The sequence below is a fragment of the Colius striatus genome, chromosome 3 (assembly GCF_028858725.1).
Source record: "Colius striatus isolate bColStr4 chromosome 3, bColStr4.1.hap1, whole genome shotgun sequence".
NCBI lineage: Eukaryota > Metazoa > Chordata > Aves > Coliiformes > Coliidae > Colius > Colius striatus.
Genome location: NC_084761.1, coordinates 90,136,856 through 90,156,201, shown reverse-complemented (window position 1 = coordinate 90,156,201; position 19,346 = coordinate 90,136,856). Strand labels below are relative to the sequence as shown.

Sequence of the window (19,346 nt, the reverse complement as noted above, 5' to 3'; positions counted from 1 at the left end):
GAGAGGGGAGAAGTGCTAGAATACTAGAAGTGCTTTGGAAGCTGCAAATAACATGAGAACATTGTGCATATGGGAACTTATTTTTCCCAAAGCCTGAGAAGGAAGGGTAGGTTCATAGATTTCAGAAGCAGATGGGACTCTTATCTTGGTGCGGGTAGTAGAAGGTGTTCTGGAACCTGGATTAAAACTTGTGCTTTATGAAGGTTTTCAAAGCAAAATTATCTACTTACTACTGCATGTGTATGGTTAGGAAACTTACACCTCTAATCAAGGGCAAATCTGTCTGATACTCTCTCTCGAGTGTTAAATATCTCCATACTTTTGTTAGCAGGACTGAAAGGCCCTGTCACTTCTATGACCAGTTAACCTTTCTGGTTAACCAAATAGGTTGAGCTACTAATTGCTACATGTTAGTCTTCTGCATTCCAGATGATTTGTGTAGCCTTTCTGTGAACTCTGATGTTTCATGTATTTTTTCCTTTTTTTATCTGTGTACATGAGAACCAGAAACAAAATCCTAGTGGTGTTTTTTCAAAGTTAGGGAAGATAATCGTGCTACTTTATATTGTTTTGGTTTATGGTTATGGTAGACCACCTGGCCACAGCATGATCCTTGTAATTCCAACACAGTGATCTGTGACAGCTCCTGAATTGAGTTCTAATTATGGCTTTTCAACAAATTTTCAGTAATTCTGACTTAATTTTTGTCTCCAGGTGTACTCCTTTCCATTAGCTGTGTTAAATGGAGTTTTGTGATATTACACTATTAATTATGTAATTCTCTGACTTTTATTTGGGAAACTTATTTGAATTGGAAGTTACATTTCTGAAATAAAATTGCAGGCAAATAATCTTCTGAAGTATTGGACAGATTTTTATTTAGCAGTGTTGTAATTATGAGGATGCTTTTTGGAGGCACTTTAAGTCCCTGTTCAAGGTGTGGGTTTCAATCTCAGTATTGGAGCACCTTCATAAAACAGATTTATCTGAAAACCATCATACTGCTCTGAACCATAACACTGAAGCCTGTGTTTTTCACTGAACTGTAAGGAGTTATTTTGGGGGCTAATAGAAATGTCTATAGTGCCAGCATCACCTGTGACCATTGGTTCTCCTCTGATAAGAGGGTGGAAAAACATACACTAGTTTGCAGAGTTCGTAATTCCACGTTGTGCCTGGAGAAATGCAAAATGAACTGGTGAAACTCCTGTTTTGTCATCTGCATGCAAATTCTCTGCTATGTTTGTGAAACGCTTAGGATTTCAGCAGTAAAGCTTAAGGTGTCTATGGTTTAAGATACTTACGTGCAGAGTTTGTTACATGAAAAATGTGACATTTCATATTACTTCTGCTATCACTTTCCTTAATCTTTCATTAAATTATGTACTGAACATATAGAGATACTGTATGAGAAGTGCAGGAAACAAAGTAGTTAAGTTACTGGCTCAAATAAGTGAAAGCAAGGTAATTTTGATGTTAATAAGTTAATTTGAAACTGCTCTTTAACAGATTCTTAGAGGCTAGAAATGTCTGTTCTGTTGTTTGTTGTGCAGAGTGCTTAGCAGGAAAATTGGAGAAGGAAATAATCTTAAAAAAAACGAAGGGAAGTTAAAAGGGTAGGACTGGGAAGAATCTGGGGACCTGGCCAGGAGGAGCTGACATAGGAGATAGGAGTTAACAGTTTCAAGAGTCATTCCCTTTGAAATCTTATTCCCAGTCTCAGTTTTAGGTTGGGTTTCCTTCCCATTTTAAATTATGTTGGAGTGAGCTGTTGGAAATGTCATCTTTCCAACATAGTTTAATAGATCATATTAGGGAGAGTTTAACATAAAAAAAATGGGACTGTTGATGAGCCTCAGTTGCATCTAAACCTTCCAGCAGGCCGGGGCCAGGCACTGAGAGGAGGGAGTGCCAACAATGCTGCCCTGTATTGTCTTGAGTGTCATCCTCAGCTTCCTGTGGAGTCCAGTTCCTGGGACACAGTGCTTCGCTGTGTCACAGAATCTTAAGGATTGGAAGGAATCTTGAAAGAGGTCAAGGAGAGGAGATGAATAATCATTGTTTCTGAAAGTTTGATGCTTTTGGCCACTTAAATCCTTTCTTGAAACGAGGGAAGTTACCTTTATCTTAGCTTGTAATGTAACTTCTCCCCTCTTCTTTTCGCAAAGACTGAATTATGTGTGCTGAGCCATATATACTTAAACTTCTGCAGAATTAAGACAATTTGAACAATATTCCATCTGAATCTGTTTAGCTGAGTTGTAGCTTAAATTTTAGGTAGGTTTATACTATGTAAAAACATAGAACAGTCCACACTGGAAGGGAATTCAAAACATCATCTGAGGCAACCTGTTTTGTGAAAGAGCCTTGTTGTGACTACCTAACACTCTGCCCAGCTACATCTTGAAAACATCCTGTTGATGGGGACTCTTACCACATTCCTGGGGAGGCTACTCTAGCGTTTGATTGTTCTTGGTGAAACAAATTTACTTTTTGTACCATGGTGAAACCTTTACTAGTGCAACTCGTATCTGTTGCTCCTTGTCCTCCTTGTGGCACCTTGCAAAGAAAGAGCCTCCATCCTCTTTGTAGTCATCCTTTAAGAACTGGAAAACTATGATGAGGTCCCTTTGAACCTTCTCCAGAGAACAAGGACCTAACTCCTTCAACTCTTCATCATAGTGCAAGTTCCACAGCCTTTGTGTAATATATATTTTGCTATGGGTTGGTTTGGTTTTTTTTGTCCTTCTGATTTACTCTAGATTATTCTTCCTGTACAAAATAGAGGATCTTTAATTTTTCTGACTAGGTAGAGGATACCAATTTAAGGAAGAATTTAATATTACAGTCTTAATACAACTTTTTTTTTAAATAGAATCATAGAATCATTTCAGCAGGAAGAGACGTTGAAGATCGAGTTCAGCCTTTGTCCCAGCCCAGTCAACCACTAGACCATTTCCCCAAGTGCAACATCCGACCATCTCTTGTACAACTCCAGGGATGGTGAATGCAGCACCTCCCTGGGCAGCCCATTCCAATGCATGAGAACTCTTTCAGGACAGAAATTCCTTCTCATATCCAACCTGAGATATTGGTGATCATTGATTCTTTAAACAAAGAAAATTATAAGTTTGTGGCACTCAGAAAGCAATTTGGTATTTTGTATGTAAAAGACCTGTAGCAACTCCTGTTTTGACAATTCTGTTGCAGAGTCTTGCCTTTCATAATTTGGAAATTTAGGTCTAACTTGAAACAGGTTTCTGATTCATTCTTTGTTCTTAACCATTTTAAGATGGTTTTTTAATGTAAGTATTGGAAATCATAATAAATGTTGATGAGCTTCAATACACACATAATATTGTGTCTTTAGAAATGATAAAAAATTGTAGAGTCCAGTTTTTAACTTGCAGCATCTCTGTTAATAAGCAAGATGATGGTGCCTGAATTCAGTTCATAATAAATAACTTCTTGTTTGTGAAATAGTCTCTTCCTGTTTGAAAACAAAGAGCAGAGGAAACTCTGAAGATGTATGAGCTAGGAACATTTGCTAAAAATGAATGTAATTGTTCATGAAGTTAAGTACGTTTTCTAATAAGTAGTACAGTCATGATTTATTTTTTTTGTTCTTAGACTTCCTAAGATAGTGCCAGCTTTTCCTTTTGAAAGTTCAGTAGGAAAGATTTGAAGTGGTAAAGAACAAATCCATTGTCATTAGTGCCAAAATGTTCTCACTGAAAATGATGGAAATTGTAGCACAAATCATATATAATTTCCCTATTATGAAGTAATATTAAGTTTATAAGGACCAAGTTTGGCAATTGTTATTCTAAAGTAAAGGAAAATTGGAAAAAAATACAGACAGTACCAGAATATTGAGTAAAGTGGTATTAGTGCAAATTTCTAAACATGTTTTTTTTGCAGACACCAAGTGATCATTACACCTTATTTTCTCTGGATGAGTATTCTGCTTCCTTGTCATCTTACCAACTCAGTTTTCACCTGAACTCCATCTGTTCTTGATGACTCACTTAGGACTTGTTTCTTGTTGCCTGTAGTGCTGCACCACCTCAGTGCGGCCCAGCCCTTTTCCTTCCTCTTCCTCCCTCCTGTCACCTCATGACTTCCTCATGTGGTGATTTCAGCTCTATAGCTTTCCTCGGTCACCTTCTTTTTCCTGGGCTATAAAATTACTCTTTTCCTTGTTCTTTCCCTATTCTTTTCTATTTGCATACAAAATAGAGGTCCCTTCCCTCTCTCTCACTTGTCACTTAGATGAATGTTTGAGGTGACTTTTATTCATCAAAGACTGCTGATTGCATAACAGTGAAGAGACTTTTGGTTTTGATACCCTCTTGTCTCTTTCCCAGTAACTTGTTAAATTGATTAGACTTCGTGACATAGCTCTGGTGTGAGAGGAGATAACTTGTTGAAAGTGTAGTCAGAAAAATAGTGGATGCAAAGCAAATTGCTATATTGTAGTTAAAATAGGTCTCAGAAGCTGTACATTCTGGAAAAGGGTCTTCACAGTCTTTGTTGCTACTGACTGGGGTTGTATCAACAGTTAAGAAGTGTGCTGCTCATTTACTTGGCAAATTTAACACAAGGTCCCATACAGATGTTGTGCCTTGCATGTTATTTCGTACAGAGAAAAATTGTAAGCTACCAGGAAGAGGGTGGGTCTTTGTTTCGGTTTTTGGTTTTTTCTTCTCTGAAATGACTTGATTTTGTAAGGTTTTGATCAGATAACTCTCCTAGACTTAAAATTACTGTAGGGTTTTTTTATGCATGTACTGTCTTGTGAGTTGGCAAGTTTTTTTTAGAAGTGTTTTGGGTTCCCTCATCTTATTGTCACAACCTCCTTCCTGCTTCTCAGAGTGTATTTTTATTCTAAATTGGCCTCAGCAAACTTAAAGCTGCGTTGTTGTGAAGAGGTGTGCTCAGTCCTTTGGTGGCAGTGAGCCTTTAGGTTAGGTCAAATTCCATCAACTGCAGCCTTAGTAAAAACGATTTCCTCTGGGTGTGGAGGAGAAATAAAAACACTCATTAAAAGTTACAATGAAATCAAACCAAACTTTAAGTGATTGCAAAAATTCATTTCTTCCAAGAAATATAGTTAGCTGGTGCCTGCTAGTATACGTCTTGTGAGACATTTTATATATTCTCAAGGTTTCTAAATGTTTATGGTGACGATTCAAGTCAGAAACACTGAAACTTATACCAGAGACATAAGTACTTAAATCTGTCCCAACTCCCAGGTATTGACATGAGTCTATTGAAGTGTTAAATATCTTTGTGAACTACAGTGAGATCACAGTCCAAATTCAATGTTGTATTTTACATTATATTCTAGAATTTCTTAGATTTAAGGGAACTTTTAACATGACCTCAAGATATTGTAGATTCTTATTGTGTGTTGTTCACTGTCTTTCCTGTTTAAATTTAAGTAGATGTGCATCATCTAACTCTTTAAAATTAGTACTGAGGAACATAGCTGTTTAAAAAATAAGATTTTTCTTCTTTCTGGATATTAACAGGAACGATTTTGTGACATTCCTGTTTACAAACCTTTCTTCTTTCATTTAAACCAAATTCTGTAACGCCACTTCCTTTTAGGTGAATCCCATGATGAGACTCTCTGTTAATTAGAACAAGATGGGGGAGGAAGGGGATTTTGAAAGTTACAAGTAACCCAAAATATTACTGCTAATTTCAGATTATTTTTTGTAAATATTGCTCAGTGTCTGTAAATGGTGCTATACATTTTATAGATCTATTTTTCTGACAAAAGTGTATTTCAGTAATAACCTGCCCATACCACTTGCGTATTGTACATGTGCACTGCAATAAATACAATGTACTGTAAGTTGGCTTGGTGGCTTTCATCTGATGTGGTACTTTATTGAAATTCCTCATGTCAATATGTAGTAGAAGAAGGGATCAAACTGCTTCAGTCACTTTAAGGTTTGATTTGGGTTTTATGATTTTTTTTTTTTAATATATTTTCCCCCTGACCCCCAAGCAATAGATGCTCTTCCCTCTGACTGTTATACTTGAAAATAGCTGCTTCTAAGAGAAGCGCTTTTTATGCATGTTTTACAGCCATGGCTTTTCAGTTAAGGGTGTGGCTTTTTCTGTTGTGTTAGAGCAGTCTCTTGCATAAAAACACTTTATCATGGCAAAAAAGGCCTTTGACACTACAGCTTATCTTACTTGAGAGCTGTAGTACACTGCTTCAGAAAGGAGCTATCTTCTGAAGAGTTGTGGGTGTGAAGATGATTTTACTTTTTTCCTTTTTTTTTACTGCCTGGACAGCCTATTGTGATTTTTTTTTTTTTTTGTGTGACTTTTCAGTTCATAGAACCATTGGCCATTCCCCAGTGTGTGTTCAGCTTAACTGCTCAGATTCCTTTTATTTATTTATCAGTATCCGTTTTAACTAAGCTCTTACTTGAGAGTTCATCATGCCTTACTCCCAAAGGGTCTTTTGAGGAAACTCATCAATTTCAATGGCTTGTGCAAAAGGTTTTCAAACACATCTGTTTCTAATTCAAAAATCAATACCTTTATTATCAGTAGCTGACAGCCATTCAAAGAAACAATTACTATTACAGTTATGTTTAAAACAGTTAATTACTAGACCTTGGTGGAGGGGATGCCATTAATTTTGGTTATCTACAAAACTGAGCTATGAAACTGAAAAATAACCTTAGCTCTAAAATGATCACTTACATGCTAAACATTGAATTTCTTGTTAAATCATTACTACTACATAGTGGTGAAGCAGTAATAGCTTCCCAGGACTTTCTTGAATGCCATCTTATACTGGGTGAAGGAGTGATATGACTTTGGCAGGATGTTATGATCCCATTTTAATGTTGCCTGTGCAGGCTGTTAGGGAGCAGCTTCTTTCTGGTGTGAATAAGAAACAGCAAAGAGAAGGAATTCTGTATGTAGTTCATTTGGAAATAGCTTTCAGCACTCTGAAAGTAAGATGGAAATAGTATAAATAATTAAATGCAAAATTATATTTGCAGATGTGTGTATGCTTCTTTCAATAAGAACTGCACTTGCACATTCACACGAGGTGCAGCATTGCACTGAAGTAGATTCTGGAATTGAATGCTTCAGCAGGCAGTAGGCCATTGTTCTCTGCTGGTGATGGTAAACTTGAACTTGATAGTTTTCCCATGCTTTGCTCTAAAGTAAATACACATTTGGGACTACATTTAACAGAACACAGTATAAATTCTGCACTACCTGAGGAACTTGCCTTGTCTTTAGAAACCTTAGCCCACAGGGAAGACCACAAAGTTTCTAAAGCTCTCAATTTCTTATGGTAAACACAGTGGTGAAGTTCAGACTTTGATTGGGCCTGTGTTTGGATCTGCCAGCTGTCAAGTTTCAACGAAAACCCAGATGTAGAGGTAATAGCGTAGCTAATAGAGCTCAGGGGAGGGGTTATGGACAGTGGTAGTGGCCTTCAAAAGCACTCTTTGAGGTATGAAATGGCTGATGGTACAGACTGGAGGTTGTGCAAAGGAGGAGAGCTTAGAGAGTATGTTTTAGGGACCTGATGCTGCCAAATGAAAGGTGGATCTCACTTGCTATAAACTTTCTAGGCCTCATATCTTAAAAGGCTTTCCATGTGGATAAAAGCATTATTTCTTCTTGCTATAACCTTGTATTTTTTTTTTCCTGGGTGGAGGAAAGTTAGTAATTTGAAGTAGTTGTAATAACAAAGATGTGTGTATGGGCTTACTTTAAAGAAAGAAAAGGAAAATAAAATCCAGCCATGACTTCTAAAGTCTAAACTGATTGGTTTAAAATTAAATACTTCAAATAGTGCAGAGGTGTCTGTGTGTGCTTATGTAGCAGCTCAGTGAGTGGAAATGACTGAGCACCTAAAACTAGAGTGTTGAAAGTGTGAACATAGATTTGATAGTAGTATCTTCTGCAGAGTCAATGGAAATACTTTTATTTTGCTTGTGTTCAGCTGTTCAGTGATTTGTTCATTCTGAAATAAGAAACTGGTGGAGTTTTGAAACTTATCTTCTACTGTAGGAAATAAGAGGTTGAGATCTAATTTTGAGGTCTTGAAGTAGATAATTTTCTTCGCTGCAAAGATTCTGTTTAACTTTGAATTTCAAAGTGATGTAAACTTGTCTTTTCTGTATACATTCACATCTGAGGTGGTTTTACTAATAAATATGCAAGTAAATTACTAAACTAATAAAATTAAGTTCCACAAGCAAGGACAGTTTAAAATGAATCATTAAGAAAAATCTAAAAAACAGTGAGAGACTTGCATCAATTTATTGGTTACATAGAAGATTAATGATTAGTCATACAATCTTTCCTACTACCTAGCAAAAAGAATTACAATGTCTTGATAATATCAGCAGGTTTTAGTGGTACTAATCCTTGCAAAGCTGAAGATGTGTAATAAAACTGACAGTTTAAATCAGGATCCTCCTCACTCTATGAACCCTGAATTTAAATTGCTATTACTGAAATTAGTCTTGTTTTACCTTACTGGGACAGGGATCTATATTCATCTACTTTATTCTTTTTATCTGTTCTTTTGCTTCCAGGAAAAGACCTATTAGATTTTCTTGGTTCATTTTCCTAGTGAAGATGTTAACTTTCAGCACAAGGGATTTAAACCTTGCATATTCAGTGTATTGTGTAATTAATTGCTGTTTGCTGAACTAGCAAGCCAGTCAGAGTTATTATTAATACAGTTCAGTGAAGTACAGTTTAGAGTGTTAGTAATGGTTTGATTAATCATTTAAAATATGTGAAGAAAAAACATCTTTTCTGAGAAGCTTAGTTTTAATTTGATATGTCAGATGATCAGGAGTCAGAGGTTTCAGTCTCCAGGTGTTGCAAGAGCGGTTTTATTGAACTGTTGCTTGTCAGTGGAAAGACTCAAAAAAGTCTTCTAAAAAGGATTTTGTAATGAAGGTTATAATATCGTGCCCAGAGAACTGGCATGATGTAACACAAAGGATTTCTTGCGAGTGAAAGGGAGATGTGTGTATGAGCAATACCAGCTTTCAGCCTTTCTAGTAGATACATACTGTTGCTGATAATGTGTAAAACTGAAATAAACCCTGGCCAGTGGGTGGGGGTTCTGTGTGTGTATGTTCCAGATTCCTAACCCCAAGTGCTAATGTAGTGATGTGCATGTTGTTGAATGAACCAAAAAGAAATACCTTTATGAAAAGAATGCCTCGGTATTTCTGAGCTTGTCTCCAGAAACATGTTTGCATGATTTGGTGTAGCCGATTCTTCATGTTAATGAACATGTGTAATATCCTCTTTTTCATATTGATTTAAATTTTGATTTATGCAATGTTCTTCATGTTTGCATTCATTTCTAAAGTAAAACAAAACCAAACCAATGAATTTAGACCTCATATGCCTTGAACTTCTCTGTCATAGTCTGGAGAATGTTCAAAAGAGTTCTGTGGTTCTGAAAATCAAGCTATGTAGACATCTTAAAGAACTGGAGGCAGTTCAAATGGCAATTTTTCTGTAGCATGTATGTAGCATATCTGAATAGCCTACTTTTCTAACCTTGTATTTAAATGTATTTTTCCTCCTGTAAAATATATCTATCCAATTGCACAAACATGGTTTCTGATTTTGGGAAGCTATGCTCATTTTAGATTTTGATTGCACATGTTTTATTGTAACAAAGTTCTTAAGTAAGGAAATTATTTTTTTTTCTCTGTCCCTTTTTCATAGTTTCCCTAAAACAGTGCTATGAATGGTGATTCTGGAGTGGGGGTGGTGACTTCACCACCTCCAACAACAGCCCCTCATAAAGAGAGATATTTTGATCGAGTCGATGAAAATAATCCAGATTATTTGAGAGAGAGGAATATGGCACCTGACCTTCGCCAGGATTTTAACATGATGGAACAGAAGAAGAGAGTCTCCATGATTCTTCAAAGCCCAGTAAGAAAATACAATGCTCTGTCCTGGAAGTGATAAACTTATCTCTATCTTTAATATCCCTATCGAATTGGAGAATTTTATGGTATCTTAAATCCATTTAATCTTTCTTTCTGATTGGCCTCTCTACTAAAGTATCTTAATTTTTCCTCACATTATCTGATTGAATTTTTTTGTCTACCATGAAGCAACTCCTCAGTCATGGTTTCAGAATTCTCTGTATAATCATCAATGTTTTTTCACATTTTCTCTCTAGTTCTTGTATGACCTTTTTTCACCTGGTGCTTATTATATTCAATGTTCATTTAAACATTTAAATAACAGTTCCAAGAGTAACTTAGGCAGGGCAGATCTGTCTCATGCTCAGTTTCTCATGCATCATTCTGATATGAAATATTTTTATATATCTCTTTCTGAAAGGATGGACAGTAATAAACTGAATGATTGGCATTTAATATTGAAGTCAAGTTTTCCTTGGGGAGAAAATACACAGAATTTCTCCCATAACTTTTATTCCTTTTGTAATCACTGATGGGTGACTTCAGATACAAAACATTTCGTGCCACAACTTGATTTAGAATACAGATGTGGTGATTCATTTACTTTTTTTCTCCATGTGAAATAGACCCTTTTTATTTAGTTTCACTTTAGGTTGGAATACTTCTCTTTCAGTCCAAATTCCAGTGTTCTTGTCAAATGCGGCAGCTACCAGCTATAGTAAAAAAAAATCTTTTTTATTCCTTTCAAAGTTAAAACAAGAGAAAGCCTAAAACAAAGAAACAAACAACTAGGGAAAAAAGTAAACAGCCCTTTGTTTAAATATATTTTTTAAATTCAATGGCTATTCCTTCCTGTGTTCCTGGATGGATTCTTGGCTCTTAATTCCATGTGAGCCACACTGAACAACTTTCCTTCTCTGTTCTGGTTCTACTACTTTTCCTTTCATGTTTTTGTGTTCAAGTCATTTGTATGTCCTGCTGCATCTTCCAGAAATCCATATTAGTAGGTTAATTAGTTTTGGTGTTACTTGGAGAGAGAATGCTGGAATTTACATTCACAGAAAAAGTAAATGATTTCTATTACCGGTGCTCCAGAAAGCAACGTTTTTCCAGTGACAATGTGTACCCAGTAATTTTGCCCTGAGCTGTTTGTCAGAACAGGTACAGGATGTTCTCATCCTGTGAAAATGACTCTGTAGGAAAGATTAAGTTCATTTGAACATGATTTATGTTATACTATGTCCTGTTGCTAGGCTTTTTGTGAAGAACTGGAATCAATGATCCAGGAACAATTCAAGAAGGGGAAGAACCCAACAGGTTTGTTGGCTTTACAGCAGATTGCAGATTTCATGACAACGAACGTGCCGAATGTCTACCCTGCTGCACCGCAAGGCGGAATGGCTGCCTTAAACATGAGTGAGTGCACTTTCAGTTATAATAGTGGGATTCTTTTCTTGAAAGGCTTAAAATGAAGACTCTGAATGATGAGAAGTGCTGTGAAGTTCTAATGCTATCCTGTTCTGCTCATAGGAGCGTTGCAAACATGAACTGATTAGTTTCTAAATGCCCCAGTGATATGCAATGTAATTAATGTGTATAATTTAGATAAACTATTTTGAGTATGGTATCTTGATGGAAAAGTAATCCTGATAAATCGGCACTGTAAAAAAATTAGAAGTTTAACTATTAGTAGTGCTTACCACGTGGATTGGCTGCAGGAAAATGAAACACTCGTTAATAGTCAGTAGTTTGTCATTGAAATACTGTTTGCATCTGACTCCTGTGGAGCAAGGCTATAGAAACATCAGCAAGCAGAACAAATAGAAATTGTATAAAGGCCTGTACACACAGGTTTTGTGTTAATAAAATCCTTGATTGTGCTCCAAAACTGATCGATAGTTTATACTGTAGCATGGCCTGATTCTGCTTTATCACAGTAACTTTTAACCATGTTTTTAATTGCATTGCAACTAGAACCAAAGTGTTTGTAATTATTTACCGTAACTCTCTCTAACTTATACTTCAACTTTCCCAGTTAAATGAACCCACCTGCATCTTTCTGGATGTGTAATTCTCCTTTTCGGGAATACCAAGTAGCGTATCTCAAAGTGGAGTATTTCTTGTTACATTTTTCTATTAACAATGAAATTGTATTTTACAGACAATCATTAGTTTGAGAGAAGGAAAAAAAGTGTTGCTAAGGAACGCACTGTCACCTTAGCGCTAGTGAATGTTAGGAAGGAAATGAGTGCAGAGTCTACCAAAGATAAATGACTTTGTCAAACACTGGCATTATAGTTGTGTAACATAAATTTACCATTAGAGTGATTAAAATTTGCCATCCATTTCTCAAGTTAATGTGTTGGTATAAACTAGAAAGAACAACCACTATAATAGTGGAGCATGTTGTTAGGTTTTAACTGATGTTGAACAAAACTCCCCTTGTGATTTTTCCTTTTTACCCCTTCTTTTTTTCAGGTCTTGGCATGGTGACACCAGTGAATGATCTGAGAGGCTCAGATTCCATTGCTTATGAAAAAGGGGAGAAGTTATTACGGTGTAAATTGGCAGCTTTCTACAGATTAGCAGATCTCTTTGGCTGGTCTCAGCTTATTTACAATCATATAACAGTGAGTATTGAATCAACAGATAACTGAACCCATTGTTTTATCATACAAGAGAATTGCTTTCCTCCTCCATCTATCATTTTCTCTTTGTGTAGAAGAGGAGCAAAGTGGTATTGAAAGCAGTATAACACTGAAGAGATTTGTCGTTTCATCTCAAGAGTAAGAGCTGGAACAGCTTGGATGTCAGCTACTGTAGCCTGAATAGAGTCTTAAGAGAGTGTACATGAAAGTTCTTCTGATGAAATTAATATTCCTGAAGTCTTTCAGTATCTTAAGTGCTTTGAATAATTGTATGTATTATTCTGCAAGGTCATGTCTTAGTTTTCTTGTGAAGTATGGAAATATCGTCTTATTAGTCATTTATTTGAATTTTATAATTCAAGGTACGAACCTCTTGGAACAAGAAAAGAGTATTTCTGAACATGAGCAAACTACTTAGCTTAATGCAGTGTGCCAGCAATTTTCCTTGTGACTGAGTAATCGCTGGCAGCCATAAAAATAATGACAAGGAGGTCAAATCAAGGAGGTTTTATATGCTAGAAGAGTGATCAACATGAGTCTCATGAGTAAAGTCACAGCTGTGGCGTGCAACCCAGTCAATTGTTTTTCTAACAGAGCTGAATTGTTTGGGTTTTTCTCCTACATGGTAGAGGTCGTCTTTTATGTATTTTCAGTTTTTCTAGCTGCAGTGTAAAACATGGTAATTTTTGTTATTACTGCTTTTTCAGTTTTCAAGTTATAGTATTTATGAACTGAGGAAGACGATAAACAATATGGATAGGCATAGGATCAAGGCAATATCGGTTAGATCATTTGTTTCCTTTAGTAAGGGAACATTTCCAATGTAATGGTTCGTGTAAACAACTCTATACCACCCCCAGATTTTTCATACACGACAGGAGAGTTGATTTTGTAAAAGGGAAGGGAATATGGTAAAAAGATTACTAGACAAGCAGGTTTAGAGATGACTTTCTAGTGTAAAATTCAGCCCTGGGAATGTTAATATGTTTAGATAAAGATGTAAGCTACAGCATGCAGTTAGGGTAATAGCATGGGATTGGGGTAGAATACTTGAAACTTGCCTCTTTTGGGACAAGAGACAGTGAGGGGGAAGCATAGGAAGATTAGGTAATGGTGATACCACATGAGGTGGAAGACAGTCAAAGCACTTAGAATATGAGATTCTAAAGGTTTTTTAGTCAGTTTTGAAGAGCAAAGTGGTACTGGAAAGCTCTTTGATAATAGTTATCAGCAGCAATCCCAAGCCTTTTACAAACTGCTCCAATGAACAGCATTCTGAAAGGTGACTAATAGATATAATTTGCCTTCAGAAGCTGGTATAGAGAAAGGTGGTGGTTGTCACAAAACAGTCTTGTCTTTGTTCCATAAACCCATGCTTTAGGTAATAATGTGGTAGGAAGGCAGTGTTTTGGAATGTGATGGATGCCTACCACTTCATGCAGAGCGGGAGATTGACTCCAGATTTTCAGGTTTTTACTAGTGGATACTCTAATTACTGGTGATTACATTCAAACTAAAGATTACCAGTGCACTTCATAACTAAGAAAAGACCCAACCACCTCCTGTGAGGGGCAGACGCCTACATGTTGGAGGAGAATGGAATTGTGAGGAAATGCGAGCATGTGTCAATCAGGACATTTCAGGGGGCTGGGTAGAGTATCTTTGCTTTCCTGTATCCTTATCTATCACTGACAGCTGCTGTGTGTGGAATTGTTCAGAGTGGTGCAGTCCTGATACAGAAGCAGAATTACAGAGCATCAAGAGCTTTCATATCATGTACAATAATGTTGAGCAAACTTGGATTCCTCCAGGGTTAGGCAGAATTTGAGATTACAGGTTTACAGTACAGATTGTTCACCAGGTCTTGGTTTGCTTTGAGGACATGAGCTAGTTATTTGATCTAATCCTAAAGTAAGGTGGTTTGTGAGTCTTGGGCTTATTTATCTTAACGTTTGAGCTTTCTTATTGGCTTTTGATGCATTCTGAGTGATACCTGTTCTGTCTTGCATGAATAGGTAGAAGACTTTTTTCCTAGATCATTTACACTTCTGTAATAGAGAAGTGTTTATTTGGGTGATTCATTGAAGTACAGGTTAACTTTGATTAACTGGTTCAGTTTAAGGCTCTTCTGCTATAGCATGTGACCAGTTGGTTACAAAAGAAGCTGGATTTGTACTAGAAGCTTTTGGATGACTGGTCAACTATTTCAGAATTTATTTCCCTGCAGTAGAACTATATCAAAGCATGTATGCATTTATTGTTGCAAGTAGTAGAAACGAGGTTAGAAGTACAGGATACTTGGTAAGAAAGCCTGCAAGTGTGATGTCACAGATGTCTCTCAAGCACCAGAATCAGTGTTGAATTCTCAGCATTGAGATGTTTTAGATCCATGAGCCAAATTCTTGCGTTTTCTTGCACAGTTTTATTTCATACCTGCTGTTTTACTGGAGTAGAAATACAATTGGAGTATAAACTCATTCTTCTAAAAAAAAATCCAGTCACTATTTTTTCCCCATTTCTCTCAGTATCATTTCTTTTATCCACAGCAGTCATTACCACAGGATTTAAGGATTTGCTACCTTCCACCAATTTGAAGGACTCTGGCATGTACCTATCATCTGGTTTTGTTCAACATGAGTTAATTGTGGTCTATGTTGAGGTGTGTTGTAGCATCCATGAAAGTCACTGCCCATGTTTTAGGGGTACTTCCCCGTTCTATACTCACAAAGTGAAAGTACCTTTCATGTTTTTGGGCCTTGTATGCTTTAGTAAAATATTCTTAATAACTTGTACTCCTTGTTTTGTCCTCAGGCCAGAGTAAATTCAGAGCAGGAACACTTCCTCATTGTACCCTTTGGACTCCTCTATAGTGAAGTTACTGCATCCAGTCTGGTTAGTAATTACTGGTTTTCATAGCTGTAAAATCTGAATATCTGAATCTGCTCTGTCTGTATATCTGTCACTGTGTCAATTCTATCCTAGAGAATACTTTAGTCTGTGTTATTTGTTTAGAGCAGTTTGATTGAACATGGTTGGTTTTGATACAGCTGAGGTATCTCAGAGGCATTTCTGTGCAGATGTGCACCATGAAATGTCTTTCAGTTGATCCAGTTGTAAAGAGAAGCCAGGTCATTTAGATAGCTAATGACATCATGCCCAGGCTTACTGAGGGAGACAACACGTGTTTCAGGCATAAATGATGCAAACCGACTACAATTTCAAGACATTTGTCAGATGCCTAATTTAGTTGCCATCGTTTAATGATGTAAGCCAAGGGAGTAGATAAAATGTGTTTGAGATGTAATGATCACAGTTGCAGACACAGCTCCCTTAACCGTTAGCCAGAGGGAAATGTTTTATGAGCAGTTATCTTCAGTCTAGTCTGCACTGCTGCTGAAGGCAACTTGTGGTAACATGGTTGAGAGTCTTGTGTTGAAATAATGACTTTCACACTATTCTTTCCACCTGGCTACTGTAAGTAACCTCTAGCAGAGAGGTGAGGTAAATATGTGCACAGTAGTAACATGTCAAACTTAGCACCATGAGGCCCTGATGCTCCCCCTCAGCTATCTGTGAAGTTGGCTCTTGTACAACTCCACCCCAACCATCTGTAAAATTTTAATTGAAAAAACTGTAGGAAAAGGAATGGGGAAAACCAATATGTGCCCTGTCTTGCTACTGCAAGATATTTAGAAGAGGGTAAGGGCCATGCTATGGGGATATTTTGTGTTTTGTGTTCTGCTTTTATCTCTATATCAAGACTGTAAGTACCTCAAGAATTAAGGTTGTGTGAAGGTAACAAAATACACACGCAGGGTAGAGCACGTTCACACAGCAAATAGCAGCAGGTTTTAATAAGAAGAGAGACTAAGGCGGTAAGGCATATAGCTTAGCCAGATGAGCGTGCTGACCAGCAGCCTGCTTACATGACTGGCCCTTTAACACCCCTTTAACTCCATTGTAACTGTGTGTGAAATGCAACTATTTGTAGTAGCTTCTTGTGCCTTTTGTCAGCTTTTTGCACAATGACCTGTTCATGCAACAATTTCTCCTGTTATAGTAGTTCCTGATGTCCTCTGGAGTTAGCCTCATCCCAAGCTGAGGCCCTGGTCACCAACCTACAGCCTTACTATGCATGTTTTGCCACTTGTTAAAGTAAAATACTGAAAAGAAATACAGTTTTAGAGCTTTTGTGGTAGACACTGAATTAAATCAAATTTTAGCCAGTCTTGATTCATTCATAAAACTAATTCTTTTTATTCCCAGGTTAAAATCAATATTCAGGGAGATGTGGTTGATCGTGGAAGCACTAACCTGGGAGTGAACCAAGCTGGTTTTACTTTGCACTCTGCAATTTACGCAGCTCGACCTGATGTTAAATGCATTGTTCATATTCATACACCAGCAGGGGCAGCAGTAAGTACACATCTTAGTTTGTCCTGTCTTGTTCCTTGTTCCCTCCACCCACTGGAAAAAGAGGTAGGTTAATCATAGCTTTGCTTCCTTTCTGAAGGGCACAAAGCCTGTAAGTCTGGCTTCAAATATCTGGTTCTATTTGAATCAATCAGATCCTCCTTATTTGGCTGCTACATGAATGGTCAGACAGCAAATTGAGTGAGCTCTCTAACTACAAAACACATATTTCATATTTGTGTCTCCTTTTACCACAAATGACCATCTTTTAACAGTGACTCATAAGAGCTGTAGCATATTTTGACAGCTTTGTAAAGCACAATTTATCAAGGTCTTATTAAATATTTGAAACTTTTCCAATGCCTCTCATTGAAGCAACTGGTTACAAGTCAGTTTTACCTCTGGAATTTTTTTAGAGTCATCTGATGACTTTGTTTGAAAGTTCCATTTTGGTTTTGTTTGGGGTTTATTTTTTTAAATCTTTCTTAACTCATTCCCAGCAGCGATACAGGCATTTCATTGAGGAATGGTCAGCTTCCTAAACTTGTGAATCATGGAGTAATCTCTTAAAAATGTTCCTTAACTTCACCTAAAGTGCTGTGGAATTACATGTTGGAGTAAGTTTTTGCTTTTTGGAATGAGAAAAAGAAAATGTTGCAGAATAGAGTGAAAGGAATGAAATCTGCAATTGATTTGGGGTTTTTTTTTTCTGAGTCTTTTCATATTGGTGTTGATGTCATGTAAAAGCAGCCGTACTGAGTCAGACCCAAGATCAATGTGACTTTTGTATCCGTTCCAAAAGTTGTGAAAAATAGAGGCTTTAGGGATAGAATATAAAGACCATTATGTAAGTGCCTGTACAGACACACACAAAACAATTTAATTCTAATTCTTACCATTTTTTTCTTTTGCAACAACTCAAATTATTGTTTTAATATTTCTCAGGTCTCTGCAATGAAATGTGGTCTCTTACCAATTTCACCTGAAGCACTTTCTCTGGGGGAAGTAGCTTATCATGACTACCATGGTATTTTAGTGGATGATGAAGAAAAGGTGGTTATTCAGAAAAATTTGGGGCCTAAAAGCAAGGTCAGTATTTACATCTAGAATTAAAGTATGTATATGAGGTGGGGGAGGTATGTTCTTTAATCAAGAGTAAGAAAATACTTTCCATACTGCTGTTAACTTCCTTTGCAATGTCCCTCTAGGTCCTTATTCTCAGAAACCATGGCTTAGTATCAGTCGGAGAGACTGTTGAGGAGGCTTTCTACTATATTCATAATCTAGTGCTTGCCTGTGAGATTCAAGTAAGAATTCTAGTTTCTTACATAATAATAGTCTTCTATATTTACCTTCCAACAGATTAGTAGTTGTGTGCTTTACTGGTTAAACTCTTGATCTAAACTAACATGGTGATTTCTGAAATCATTATATTATGCAAGGACATTCCAACCACTGGTTTAGACAGCAGCAGTCAAATACGTGGATGTGATATATTCTGCCTATTAAAGGAAAGGTGTTTTCAAAGCCTTAGGACAAATTTTACACAAGCATGTTAATTTATTTAGCTTTAAAATGAAGTAGATTTCTTCTGGTTTTCTGATGTTAATTTTAGAGGGAGGGATGGTGGTGTGTTTTTTTTCCTTCCCTCAAGAAACCTAAAGATTACTTTATTGTTTTTTAAGGTACGTACCCTGGCCAGTGCAGGTGGACCTGACAATTTAGTGCTTTTAGATCCTGGAAAGTATAAAGCCAAGTCTCGTTCCCCTGAGTCTCCAGCAGGTGAGGGTACAGTATCCCATCCAAAATGGCAGATTGGCGAACAGGAATTTGAAGCTCTTATGCGGATGCTTGATAATCTGGTAAGGCAGGCCTTTTTGTCTAATTGTTTCATGTAACAATGTTTAAAACACTAAAAAGCTACAGTAAGGAGCATAAGTAAAGAACAGGCTGCATGTAGTTAGTGTAGTTTCTACAGCCTGTTTTTTCCCAAAGATTAAGGATCCTCAGTGGAGGAGAGAATGATAAAAGTGTCACAGAATGATTCAGGTGTCCTTTGTGCAGATGGCAGTTTTACTTCTGTATCATAAGCTGAGGTCACAGGTCAGAGGAGATCCCTGTCTGATTTGGCACTTCCAAATCAGAGTACTGTGGTGCTTGCTGCTACTTAGCTTGTGTCCTCCCCTCTCTTCTCATCTCCTCCCAAAGCACTTCAAACAGTGTTAATATTTTATCAGGTGCAGGGTCCAGCATGATTTGACTTTGTAAGATTATACTAGAACCTGGAAGAGCTCAAAAGGCAGACTTCAAAGAAACTGATAAAAAT

The 19,346-nt window shown here is 37.0% G+C and overlaps 1 protein-coding gene across 11 annotated transcripts in view; it reads left to right on the top strand.

Annotated features, from left to right (window-relative positions):
* Window positions 1-19,346, top strand: part of ADD1 (adducin 1) — a 62,561-nt gene that overhangs the window by 21,808 nt on the left and 21,407 nt on the right. For all 11 annotated transcript variants that reach the window (XM_061993856.1, XM_061993853.1, XM_061993855.1 and 8 more), the window contains 8 exons: window positions 9,751-9,963; window positions 11,213-11,375; window positions 12,438-12,589; window positions 15,419-15,499; window positions 16,874-17,023; window positions 17,966-18,109; window positions 18,229-18,327; window positions 18,706-18,882. In XM_061993856.1, the coding sequence (XP_061849840.1) occupies window positions 9,769-9,963; window positions 11,213-11,375; window positions 12,438-12,589; window positions 15,419-15,499; window positions 16,874-17,023; window positions 17,966-18,109; window positions 18,229-18,327; window positions 18,706-18,882 (1,161 nt within the window). In that variant the 5' untranslated portion in view covers window positions 9,751-9,768. The remainder of the gene's footprint in view (window positions 1-9,750; window positions 9,964-11,212; window positions 11,376-12,437; window positions 12,590-15,418; window positions 15,500-16,873; window positions 17,024-17,965; window positions 18,110-18,228; window positions 18,328-18,705; window positions 18,883-19,346) is intronic.